The sequence below is a fragment of the Acyrthosiphon pisum genome, chromosome X, assembly GCF_005508785.2.
Source record: "Acyrthosiphon pisum isolate AL4f chromosome X, pea_aphid_22Mar2018_4r6ur, whole genome shotgun sequence".
Taxonomy (NCBI): Eukaryota; Metazoa; Arthropoda; class Insecta; order Hemiptera; family Aphididae; genus Acyrthosiphon; species Acyrthosiphon pisum.
In genome coordinates, this window is record NC_042493.1 from 125,745,592 (window position 1) to 125,759,700 (window position 14,109).

At 28.0% G+C, this 14,109-nt stretch overlaps 1 protein-coding gene across 1 annotated transcript; it reads left to right on the top strand.

Moving 5' to 3' along the window:
- The first annotated feature begins 564 nt into the window (after positions 1-564).
- On the top strand, positions 565-2,502 carry LOC100166643 (aldose 1-epimerase-like). Its single transcript, XM_001948304.5, has 6 exons — positions 565-774; positions 827-989; positions 1,058-1,428; positions 1,501-1,742; positions 1,810-2,197; positions 2,266-2,502. Exons 1-6 carry the CDS (start codon positions 622-624, stop codon positions 2,353-2,355), a joined length of 1,407 nt encoding a protein of 468 aa, XP_001948339.2. The 5' UTR covers positions 565-621; the 3' UTR covers positions 2,356-2,502.
- The last annotated feature ends 11,607 nt before the right edge of the window (positions 2,503-14,109 follow it).

Sequence of the window (14,109 nt, forward strand, 5' to 3'; positions counted from 1 at the left end):
TATTACAGTCAACTTATAATATTTTTTAAAGTTATTGTACCGATATTGTATAGTTTTGATTTGTTAGTTAATTATTGTATACGTTGGTGTATAACCATGCAGATACTGTTTGATATTTTTCATTAAGTATAGGTAGGTACTAGTTGTAGTTTGGTGTAGGTCTTATATTTTTTATAACATCACCTATATAGTATAACTATATAATCATTGTTTACTATCAAATCCTAAGTCCTAACGCATTTTCAAATGCATTATTGATTGGTTGATTTAATTTGAACTATGCAACATTTCATCAGAAGATGACAGTTTGTCTGACGATGTACGAAACATAGACTACACGAGTGACAGCGAATACAATTTGATAACTTACCTAATATCTTTAATTATAAAATTTTAACTTTAATACTTGTGAATTTTTTTATATAAAAATGTAAATAATTTGTGTTGATATTCTAGTGTTATTATTATTATTAATTTTTTTTTATTGGCCTAAAAAAATTAAAATAGTAAGCAACTGAATAATTAATAATATTTATTTTTGCTTTTAAGCTACATGTTGTTATGCACATAATAAACTAAATAAAATATTAAACTTTAAATATTAATATATTTTGCTTAACAATGGATGGTTCTAAAGAACTTTCTTCAGAGACTATGTTGTTAAATTCAGTTAGTGATGATGCATTCAATGATATAATTTATGAATCAGAAGAACAGCAAAAAAGTGTTTATGGTAGTGATCGCATAATTGTAGACAACTATGGATGCATAAAAGTAACTGTTTATTTCAAAAACTTAGTTCAGTATTAAACATTGTTCTATAAAGGATGATAATGGACAAAATGTCAGAGTGACAAAATATACTTTAATGAATGAACAAAAAGTTGTTATTGAAATCATTAATTATGGTGCTACCGTTATTTCCTGCTGGGTACCAAATTCACTGGGTGAACTAGAAGATGTCTTACTTGGTTTTGACTCAATTGAAGGTCATTAGTAATATAATATGTGAAACTTAGACATCATTATGACGTATTTATTTCAATGTGTATATCAGACTATAGGTTACAAAACACACACTCTATCGGTAGTACATTAGGCAGAGTAACAGATTATATTAGTAATGGTCATCTCGAAAACGACAATGGTGAAATATATGAACTAATCAAAAATCGTGATGGTCATCACTTCAATGGTGGTGAAAAAGGATTTGATAAGGTCATGTGGGATGGGTATGTGGCAGATGATGAACTGGTTTTAACTTATTCGAGTAAAGATGGTGAAGAAGGCTATCCAGGAACATTTCAAGCTCGTACAACATTTCGTTTGACTTGCAAAAATGAATTGGTTGTAAACTATATTGGTATGACATCAAAATCAACTCCAGTAAATATGGCCTCAAATATGTTCTTCAATTTAGCTGGACAAGTAAGAACGATGCAGAACTAAACATTATTCCTGGTTTAATATTATTTTATGCCTGGAACTAACATATTATAGAACACCGGAGAGTCTGAACTCATGAATCATTCAATTATGGTCAATGCAGATGAATACGTGGCAATAAAAGTACCAGGGCGAAGACCTGTTGGTTTGATTAAGAATGTGCATAACACGTGTCTTGACTTGCGTGTTCCAAGATTATTAAAAAAGGCTTTTCCTCTTGTTCCTGATTCTGGATACAATCATACATTCAAATTGTTCAAAGGAAAAGACCGAAAAGCATTTAATTTAGCAGCCAGGTAAAAATAAATTATAATTGTATCGCTCAAAATACTTGTTTGCAGTGTAAAACATTATTTTATTCAGCTTAGTGCATAAACAAAGTGGTCGCACGTTGGATATTTACACGGATATGCCTTGTATCTATGTAAATACTGCTCAAGATTTTCCAAATTATGGTAAATCATTATTCAAAGAAGAGGGTCTGACGGTAAGCAATATAGAAACACCGTTAGCAAAATTTGATAAATATGAAAATGAACAAGAAAGTTTTATCTCTGAAGAATATAACTTTACGAGTGACGCAGAACTGGTAGAAGAAGAACACAATTTAGATCATGACATCAAACATTCTCCAACCCACGTTAACCATGTCCAGGAAATCAAGCCCATCAAAGGAAAATTAAATACTATGTATAAGAAGCATTCTGGAATTTGCATACGTCCACAACTATTTCCAGATGCTGTTACGCATGTAATTTTTTTGATTGTTGTTAATTTATACATAAACAAAATTAACTTTAATACTTGGATATGTTCTAGAAAAACTTCAACAGTATTATTCTTAAACCATCAAATATATATAGCCAGCAAGTAATTTATAAATTTGGAGTTATTGCTTCAACTGATTAAGATGTATGTCAAAAAATAATATAGTTTACCGAATTGAAAATAACTCATAATTTATTATGACTTCAGAATAAACAAATTAACAAATCAACAATGACTATATAAGAAGTAACCAAGTGTTTATGAATAATAAAAATTAATGTATGTTTATATGTGCCTTTAAAGTTGGAAACTACTGAACCAATTGGCTTATTTTACACACAATATATTCCTAGCGACTATGGGAGTGTTCATAGTATCGTTTTTCAACTCCTATAGGTTTCCATTGGGTGGCTCAGTCTCACACATGAATTTTGTTTTGGCTTACGAAAATCGATTTTTTTAAATTTATATACTTATAGGGTTACCATTGATAACAGAAATAAAAGACTTTTATATCATTTTTTATGTGTATGTAAATTAATATTTGTTAGTCCTATATAACATTTATTATTACTCAATAACATCAATTATCAGCTAACTGTAATTAACATCAAAGAAATTAACATCATAATATAGTCAAATTTTATTTTTTTATAAATATAAACTATAAAATAGTATTTGAAAACAATGTGAAAGTATCCTCTACTTTATAATAAATAATTTGATTAGAAATGTGTACAAACTTTAAAATTGATACAAGCATACTTTGAGTCTTAATTGATCTTTAAATATCAGTTTAAAAAATTTAAATTATGATTTTAATAAGGTTTTAAAAATTTGTAAAAACTATTTGGAAAGTAGTTTAATTGTGCTTTGAGCAATAAACCTTAGTTAAAAATCTAAATGTGACCATTTCTTCATACAACCAAACTTATGTTGTTAGTAAAAACAATTACTCCTATTATAACATGTGTAAGTTTTTTTTCTTCATAATATTTTGCCTGAAAAACAGTAATAACAAAATATAATCTTAGTACCTATATGATACATGATAACGAACGGAATCATTAACAACAACTAAAATAATTATTCATAGTTGTTTGTATATTATGAATTTATACGGGCTCTTCTCAAAAAGACAATAACCTAGTGTTACCAGGTTGAAGGCTCAGAGAATTACCTATACCTATTAGCTGAATACGTACAGTGCCAAAACGTTTCCATAAATACCAACTGTAATATATAATATTGTGTAATAATTTAATATCAGTCGTATATTCAATATCTCGTGGAACTCTAGCGGGGATTTTTGTATACACAGCTAAGGTATACTAGTAGGTATATCTAGTATCTACTTCATAAGTAAATATATGAAATAATATATTATTTTCAAGACTAGTAACAGTAAAGTCACCTATTACAAAAAAGATAGAGAATAATATTTTTGAGGGAATCACATATAGGGCTATTAATTTTTTTGGGAAACCGAACTCGTAGAGTGACATTGGAATGGAAGCCAATAGGTAAAAGACGAAGAGGTAGACCGAGAAAAAGATGGATAGACGTGGTAGAAGAAGATTTAAAAATCCTTGGAGTTGAGAATTGGAGGGAGACAGTTCAAGATAGAGACAGGTGGCGAAGTGTAGTAATGGCGGCAAAAACTCTTAGAGAGTAGAAATGCCATTAGAAGAAGAAGAAGAAGGGAATCACATATCGATTTTATATTTTATTATAATTCGACTTTGTATTCCACTTTCAAAATAAATAAAAAAACGTTATAAATTTAAATTATGTTTAAATTGTTTTGAGACAATATTTAGACAAATCGATATGTCATTCTCTCTAAAGTATTATTCTCTATCTTTTTTGTTATGGGTGACTTTACTCTAAGATTACTTAAACACTTAGAAAAAATGATTTTGCTTGAATGCATTTTGTCTATGTTGCGTGTGAGCCAGGGAGAGAAAACAAATAGGGCGCTGACAGCCTCTTAAGTATAATATTTGGCAAATTGAGATTCAACTTACTGTACTATTATTTTTTTTTGCCAAATGATAGGTATACCTATCCGTTTATAAATAAAAAAAAATACATATTTATATAGCAATATCGTATAATACCTATACCTACATATAATATGTACCTATACCTATTTATCAATATTATAATATTATAATAATTACCATTCAAATTTTATATATTTTCATTATTATGAATTATTATTTTTGACAGCTGTAACCTGTTAGTACGATTAGGTAAATCATGCTTAAGTAACAACTATCCTACTATTGCAGATTAAATATAAATGTCAAATAAATTAAATAATTAATGTCATTGTTCATGCAATCCGGCATTAATCCTGTAACGTTCTCAACCAGCGTCGTGTCGAAAGGATATAGCAGGGGCTAAATAATAATGTGGCCTCTGACACACTTTGTGTCCCCCAAAAATCAAAGTGTGTCCCCTGAATGACAAAGGTGTGTCCCAAGTTTTATAACGTGTTTTTAGTTTTGTAGAAATAACGAACATTAATCATTTAATATTTTAATTTACTAGTTACCTATTCTATTAACTTAAGTTAATTACCTACTTATTTATTTCTATAATAAGGACAAGTTTGTTATAAAAAAAAATAATAATTGATAATGGGTCAATTCAAAGTAAACAGGTACCTTCCTTAGTATGTATAAAATATTTAAATTATTCTATGCTGTGTCTCTTGAAATACAATATTGCTTACTGTAATACCTACTGAAAAGTTAACTGGAAAGTGCATAGTAATTTATTGCATTTTGTTATAATATTATATCATAATCAGGTATATGTTCTATAGCATTTTATAAATATTTATGATTGTTTACTTTAAGTCTAAAATATGTTAAAATATTAAAAAAATTAAACTTATTAAACCGATTATTGTAATCATAAATCGAATTTTAAAGAATTAGATAGTTATTTTGTCGTATTTAATAAGTATAAATAAAATTATCTACATACATAATAATATAAATATATTATTATATTTATAACAGTTTACTTAACAAACCCAATATAATTTTCTAAACATAATCAAAATTGTTTTTAAAAACCTCGAATATTCTTATAAACTATTTTGCTACATACAATTATTATACATAAAATTATTCTAATTGATGATGATAACATACTAAAATATTTAAATATATTTAATTTAATACACACATAGTCTTTTACTGGTTTTAGTGATTTAAAATAATTATAAAAATTACCTCACTAACTCACTTACAGGGTAAGTGATATATAAAAGTGGTAAGGGGGGATTTTGTGTGTTAGGTACAACCCCAACAGGTTTTTTTTGCTATAGAAAATTGTCAAAGCCCAAAAGTAACAGTTCAATTAATAAGTGTACGGTGTGTTCCCTTAAATCAGATGTATTTTAGGTCCTGGGATATAGTGGGTGTTGAAATAATATACGTCGATGTAGATATAGTTTATACAAGTGTTTATTCACACGTAAAATATGTTAATTATTTAATGGTTGCATTATCATTCGAAGTCCAAATCGACTAATAAAATGAATAACTTGTTGGTAGTTATGAGCGAGTTGTGACTTTAAGTTAGGATTACTGTTTTTCTTGAGGCTGGTTGTCCGTCTGACGAGGTGTCCGTCTTAACAATTGTTAATCAGCGTCTCTCGTCGGGCCAGTCCCTATATCCCTCCAATACATTTAGCGGGAGATGGTATTTGGCGCCAATTTATTTACTATTGTAATTTGCGCCGCCAATAGGTACACTTAAGCGCGTATGTAATTTGCGCCAAAATATAAAAATTAAACATGTACTTTGCGCCACCTCTGAAAATTAATTTTCGTAATTTGCGGCACGACGGAAAACGAAATGGAATAATCGTTTGTAATCTGTGCACACTTTCAATTTTCATTGTTGGAATTTACCAGCAGATAAATTTACTGACATCGCATCGAAAATACGATAATACGAACGCGTGCTGGATATAATATTATTGTTGTGTTCTACTAATAATAAGTGAGAAGAGATCGATTACGTCTAATCTAATAAAAATTATCAACTGTCAAAATATCGAACAATATTGAACAGCAGTATATCCAAGCCTGGGCATAAACGAGTTAAAAAGTAAAAATTAAGTTAAAAGGTAAGTTTAAATTTAATCACAAATGTACAATTATTAAGAATATAATATTATTAAATATTTCGCCATAAATAAGTTATTTTTTAATTAAAATCAATTAGGTTATGCTAATGCATATATATTGGTTATTCCCTGTGTTCAATAATATTTATGATTTTTATTATTTTAAATCATATTAATATCAGTATTTATAAAGATATTAATAATAATAATAATAATAATAATAATAACTTGACTTAAGTTAATAAGTTAATTGAAAATGTTCATATAGCTTTTAACATAACTGAGTTAAAAAAAAAAAATAGGTTAACTGTTAAATTTAAACTTTTTAAAATGTTTTCTATCAACTTAACTTAACCCAGTTAAAAATTATCATTGACTTGCCCAGGCTTGAGTATATCATGATATTTACAGTAGTCCGATATTAATCGCAAAAATATTAAAAATATATTTATTTAATATACATAGAGTACGTAGGTATACTTATATACATTTATTTATAACTATTATAATATTACTGGTTTTCTATTAAAATTAACTTGATTATTCAGTTATTTTAAAGTGGCGCAAATTACAATTTTAACAAGGTGAACGAAATTTTTTTTTTTAAATTTTAAAGTGTTTTCAAATAAATAGTATAATAAACAAATTTGGAATAACACTGAAAAATATACTTGGCGTACAGAAGTTGCATAATCGTGTGAACTCCGGCGGACGCATGTCACTTATGTGCGATATGTATACGCGCTATTATTATTATTATTATTATTATTATTATTATCGTTAGGCGCTCGCGTATTATCATTATTTATATTACACGGGCGCGTATGTGAATGTAAGTTCCTACGCGAGAGTAGCAGGTACAAAAAATACATAGGTACGTTAGTCGCAATCAATAATTGATTCGATACGGAGGCGGAACAAGCGGAGAGAGAGCGGAGATGTCTAAAAAACAACCGTAGGTACAATAGTGCCATAGGCGCAAATAGCGTTTGAGATTTGGGGGACCTAAAAGGGCTAATAGGGCCTTACTTTGATAATATTGAATAAGCTTAAAGCAAAATGTAGGAAATGTTTGGGAGGGCTATGGATATTTTTTTTTTGGGGGGGGGCTTAGCCCCTAAAGCCCCCTCCCTATTTGCGCCTATGTACAATACACACAATAAAGGTACACAAGGTTTGTCAAAACAATACAAAACTTATTAATAAAGAATACGATTTAAAAATTAGTTAAAAATATATTTTTTAACGATATCGCTAAAATGTATGAATAGTTTCTCAATTAATTAATTATTTTAATTTGATTTCATAAATTATGAAATCAAAAAAATATACTTTTCAATACTTACTTGAATACGCAAATAAATACTTCGAAAACGAAATGCATGAGACTCTATAAGTCAAGAATATCTCTTACAAAATTGGAAGTATGATCAATAATCTTTAAAATATTTATCATAAAGTTTATCTTATGATTCAGTTGTAGAGTGACTTTACATAGAAGTTATCATAAGTGCCCCATGCATATCGTTTTTTGTAATTCACAAGTTTTAAAAATTTTGCAACAAATACATTTTAGAAACACTTTTAGTAATATCTTGATAACCTTGAAGTTTCATTAAGAAATTGTTTTAAAAGTAAGTTTATTTTCAACTTTTTCGTTCATGTATTAAGTAGTATTAAGAAAAGCATGTTTTTAAAAAAAATTTTAAATTTTTTTTTTATTTTCTTCTTTTTTAGTGATAACAATAAATTAGAAACAAATGATTTTTTGAAAACATAATTTTTTTTTTTGGGTCATGTATTGCCGACCCTAGACCTCCATAACAAATTTGAGCCTCCTAGGTCATGTAGAAGTGACTTAAATTGAACTCGCAAGATTTAAAGACAACGGGAATGAATGAAACATTGTGAGTTAAAGAAAAGCATGTAATAAAAGCCATTGTAAAACCATTAGCTTCTAAAATGATTTAGTAGTTAAAAATGTACCTATATATATTAATAACATTAATATAAATATAATATACAGTATCTTAGGCTGCTAAACTGTCTCTACTCAGAACCGTTTTTTGCACACATGATAATATATTATAATATATCATTGAATTTAAATTTACAGTCATCCAATTGTAGCCTACTGTACAGTAGAGCGACTTCACTTATCCGCTTTCTTTTGTTTATTTAAAAAAAAAAAATGGTGTTCCTCCCATTTAAAATTTCTGGGCACTCAACTGTATAGGTAGTACATTATTAAATATTTTAAATACAATTTAAGACTTTTTGAGCGACTATCATAGACCATTAAAACAATCTTTAAATTTTCTTAAAATTTCGGGGAGGCTGCAGCCTCCTCAGCCCCCCTGGCTATGCCACTGATACGGTATAGTATTTGTTAAAAGAAATTTGTATAATTTAAATCCCCTTGATTGTGTTACTGTAGGAAACACCTTATACGAAATAGAAATTATTTTTCAATGTAATATGTACCTATACTACCTACTTAATATTTTTATGAACCAGCCGAATCTCTCTCCAAATTCTAATTTTAAGAAACCGCGGGACGGACGCAATATAATACGTTCCGGTTAGGTACTAATGTTTCTTTATTAAAATATTAGGTACCTACCAATATATTATAGTCGTTTTTTTTATTAATTAGGTACTTTATATAATATATATTGTTTTTTAATTTTCATAATTTATTTAGATGTATACCATTTATTTATTATATTACTTGATTTCAAATTTTGATTTTTATCTTCTATAATTTATAACTTATATTATAATAGTTAATTATATAAGATTCTAAAATTCTGTGATGCCTGTGTAGAGCAGACAAGGGAAATTATGTGTTTAATAGTGATGTAAATTTGTATAATACAAATGTATAAAATTGTATTATACTGGTATTATACACGCTGTATAGAATTATATTATTTTATACAATGGTATAAAATCTGTATAAAACTTTTTAGGTAAATTTATGTCTATCTGATTCTGAAGACGATTATTAAAAATCTATTATTATTTATTTTGTATTTACAAACAAAAAAAATTTTATTTTATTTTTTATTATTTTTTTTTTATACTAAACAGGAAACTAAAAGACTTAAGTGTTAAAATTGTTACTATAACCTATAAAGGATTACTATTTACTTTTGTTACTTATTCAATATTTTACATTAAACATTTATTTTAGTTATTATTTAGAAAAAAAAACCAAAAGAGTTATTTATGTTTATTAAAATTGTTAATTATTACTTTACTTGTTGACTTTGTTATTACTTTTGAATTTAATTTATATTATTATTAATTTATATTACTATTGTCTATTTTATTTGTATTAATAAGACTCAATTTTCAAATAGGAAATGGACAATGGTTGAGTAATCAAGTTTAAATTGTATAATTGTATATTATATATTTAAATACAGGATTTTATACCGTATAAAATGTGTATAATACGGTATAATACGGTATAATATAAAAATTATTATACCCTACTTAAATACAATAGTATTATACAAAGTTTAATACCGGTGTAATACAAGGTATAATACAGTATAATACAAAAATAAAATAAAATACCGTATTTTAACAACACTAGTGTTTAATGTCCAGTTATTAGGTATAACATAATAGTATTTCTATTAACTACTATTGTACCTAGTAGGTACTTAGGTACCAAGAAAATATATATAGATAAGTAAATACGTGGTGCTCTATACCAAGTAAGGACACGTATTAAGCATATAATATACATATAAGTATTAAGTTATAATCGCAATGACGCAGCCCAGACAATTATTATCTTAAGAGGAAGATGGTGTTGTCTTGTCTCTGTTTTACAAAATATGTAAAACATATCAACAACTGTTTTGCGCGGGTAAGAACAACTCAAACTGTATTCGAAGCTAAGCAACCAAATTTTCACTGTATAAAGAGGAGAATATTTACTGTGCAACGTTGTTTTTTTTATTTTGATATCCAAACTAAAAAAAAAGTTATTCGATTTTGGAAAACTCAAAGATAATGAATTATTAAACAATAAGAACTTTTTTCGTATTTGTGATATCGAAAAATTAACGTTGCATAGTCAATGTTCTCCTCTTTCTAGTGTGAACATTTGGTTGCTTAACTTGGACTACAGCAGTGGCGTGTACCTACCATACAAAAAAAATTGGTGTTGCTCAAATCATTTTAGGAGATCTACGCCCCTCATAATACTGTTATACCGACCAATAATTTGACCTATTTTTTCATCTATCAATACCCACCCACCCATATTTAAGGTGTTGCCCGAGCCTACGTTACACGCCACTGGACTACAGCCCGAATAGGTCTTAACCGTGAAAAACAGTTTTTGTTATGTATAACACATTATATAAGACGGAGACATCACATGCGGGCGAAGCGTCCTCTTAAAATATTGTACACAATCACGCGCACCCGCGAGTATTATTCATCATGATAGGTTTTGAAAATCTTACCAGTTTTCCAAGAAACATTAATTAATTAATTTTTTCCAAATACCAGCTGTTATCATTATTCTGGGGAACTATTTTGAACGCGGCGACTATTTATTACTCTTTGTCTCTTTACGATTTTCACATTTTGGTGATCACCGCCTAACGCGCACTGTGCGAAGTACTACAACAGTTGAGCAGTTCATCATCATCACTCGTCACTAGCGTCTAGTTTATTCTTCTTTGTTCTTTCCAGGGACGGATCCAGGGGGGGGACTAGGGGACCAGCCCCCCCAGACATATTTTAGACATATTTTTTTATAATTCTACAGATCCTAAAACTTACCATATTACTATATTTCAAATCACATAATATATGTCTGATAATATAATATATTATTATACGTAATATCTACTATTTATTAAGAATAAAGGATAATAATTTATTAAAATTGTATTTGTGTTGTAAAAAAATTGTTGCCCCCCCCCCCCAGATCTTTGCTCTGGATCCGTGCCTGGTTCTTTCAAACTTGAAAGTTGAAACAGACGACAGACCGGTCATTATACACACGAAAGACGAACGTAAGTACAGCATAATTCAGTAATTTTATTGTATTATTATTTTATTAACTATTACTATAATAAATTATTATATTTTATATTATAATTAATATTCAGTTCCTGATAAATAATAATTTGTTTATTTTACAATATTATTGTAAAATAATATTTGTCCATTGATATGAATAAATAATGAGCGAAGCAGAAGGCTTTATTTTTGAGGTCAAAAATGTAGATTGTTGATGCACATTTAATACAACACCTAAAAATAGTTAACATTGTTTGTAAAATGCGCATTAAGTATTAGATACAGTGAAACATTGATTTTAGTCTATACATACACAAGTTACAAGTTCTCTAAAAAAATTAAAAATCTTGAATTTCGTGACTGACGTAAAATGTCACAAAGCTGACTATTTAAATATCAACAATTGTTAAAAGGCTGTCAACGGACTGTTTGTTTTTTCTCTCTCTAATCCATGAGCAACATTGGCAAAATGTATTTAGGTAGAATCATTTTTTTTATGATTTTGAAGACCTAGTTTTAGAGTAAAATCACAGCAATTACAAAAATTATAAAGAAAAATATTTTTGATTGTATGAATTTCAATTTACCTACAAAAAAAATTGTTATATTAAAAGTCGAATACAAAGTAAAATAATAATAAAATATAAAACCTGCAATATTTCAAACCCTCAAAAATGTTATCCCCTATAGTATGTGTAATAGTTGATTTTACTCTTAGATTGCCCAAAAGTCATAAAAAAAATGTACCTTTCTGTATATTACCTCAAACCAATATAATTTATAACATAATATTTTAATATGACACAAATATATAAATAAAATATGTAAGTAATGTAATTAATTTCTTGTTGCTAGATGACTAGTGATTTTAGGTTATTATTAAAATTATAAAATAGGTACCTACCTATAGGCATTTATTTTTCTATGAGGTAATAATAAATAATATACTTATTTAAATGTATTAAACTGTTTCACAGACATCAAAACTCTCGGTGCTGATTGGTATTAAAGATATTGGTGATAGTACAAGGCGTTTGAAGTCCGAAATGTTTGTGGATGAAATTCTTTGCCATTACTCATTTTTAGGGTTCAAGAAAAAAAAGAACATTTCTCAACTATCTACCCACCGTTTATTAATTGGTAAATGAAAATTTATTATGCAAGTATCATAACAAATTATAGAGTATTATCGATTAATAGGACGGTATGTCAGAATATGACTAATAGACATTGTCTATGATGACAATTTATTCGCTATCGACGCTATCACGGTTTTTAAGACAACCACGTTTAAATGTTTGATCACGAGACAACAGCACTACAGCTGCAGGCTAGATAGCCGGCAATGTTTACACCATAGAGTAATACCACGGGTACTATAATTCTGTGCCTATTGTTTACACTTTTATAATATGATAATTGATTATAAATATGATATAATTTAAACATTGCCGTTTGGGAAAATGGCGATGGCCGACAACCTAAAACATTACATGGCTGTTGTATTAAGCCCCGTTCACACAATTACATTATTTGTCAAATATTTGACAAATTATTTGATCGTGTGAGCGGGGTTTTTTAGTAGCTTGCTATATCTAGTTGTAATATATCTATGCGATTAATAGTTGAAAGCAAGGTAGTTTTCAAATCCACATTGGTTTAAAGATTATAATATATTTTTATGATAATAATAATAATAATAATAATAATGAATACAGTAAAACTTCCATATAACGGTCACCGAAGGGACTGTAAATAATGACCGTTATTTAGAGGTGCCCGTCCTACAGGGGTAGGATAAAACTAGGATAACACTCCACGGGTCCAAAAATATTGACCGTTACATAGAGGTGACCGTTAACCAAAGTTTTACTGTAATATAATATAAAGCTTGAAGCCTGTACCATTATTAATTATAACAAAGTACCTATTATTTATACGTTTTGTCAGATTGTCCGTATACAATAATACATTATACATTACTATTATTACACAATACACATGCTATGTCCTCCACTCCTCTGCACTAAATTAATTTTAAATTACCAAAATTGTTCTTTGATTTTATCTCTATATTTCTAAATACTAATACTATATTGTTTTTCAGATACCATACGACTTAATCCTAATAGTTTCAAAATAAGTCGGTTGTCAAAATTGATGTGCCGTTGGCCACTTGGCTATCACATGCGAAGTTTCGTATTTAGTCTTCCTAATACCAACATAGAACATACCTACTATACATGAGGGCATAATGCCATTGTCATAATCTACCTACATATTTCTATGTTAATGTTATATTGCTATACTAATATTGTATTCTTACCAATTAATACATTTTATAGTATTCAAAATTCAAATGTTTTATTTATTCAGCTTACCTAATCTGGGTTGGACAAGTTTCTTTAGTTTAGGTAGGTATACTTATACGGCTACACAATATACCTAGGTACATAATAATATGTAATACCTTTACCATATTATAGTGTAATTCATGAATACAAAATCTAATATCAATATATCTTTATAACTACCTATAGCTGTTAAAACATATAGCCATATAAGACACCACCTAACTATTTATTTACTAAAAATGTCACTAAATTGTATTTATTGACATTAAGTAAATAATAAACGTATAACTTAAATACATATTTTAGGTGAACTATTTATAAAATGTTAAATTCACAAAA

What these genes read in the sequence shown, in the direction of transcription:
- LOC100166643 (XM_001948304.5), top strand. Translation starts at nt 622, where the DNA reads ATGGATGGTTCTAAAGAACTTTCTTCAGAGACTATGTTGTTAAATTCA. An exon ending in TGGTTTTGACTCAATTGAAG is followed by an intron (nt 990 to 1,057) that starts GTCATTAGTAAT and finishes TGTGTATATCAG; the next exon opens with ACTATAGGTTACAAAACACA. An exon ending in GCATTTAATTTAGCAGCCAG is followed by an intron (nt 1,743 to 1,809) that starts GTAAAAATAAAT and finishes TATTTTATTCAG; the next exon opens with CTTAGTGCATAAACAAAGTG.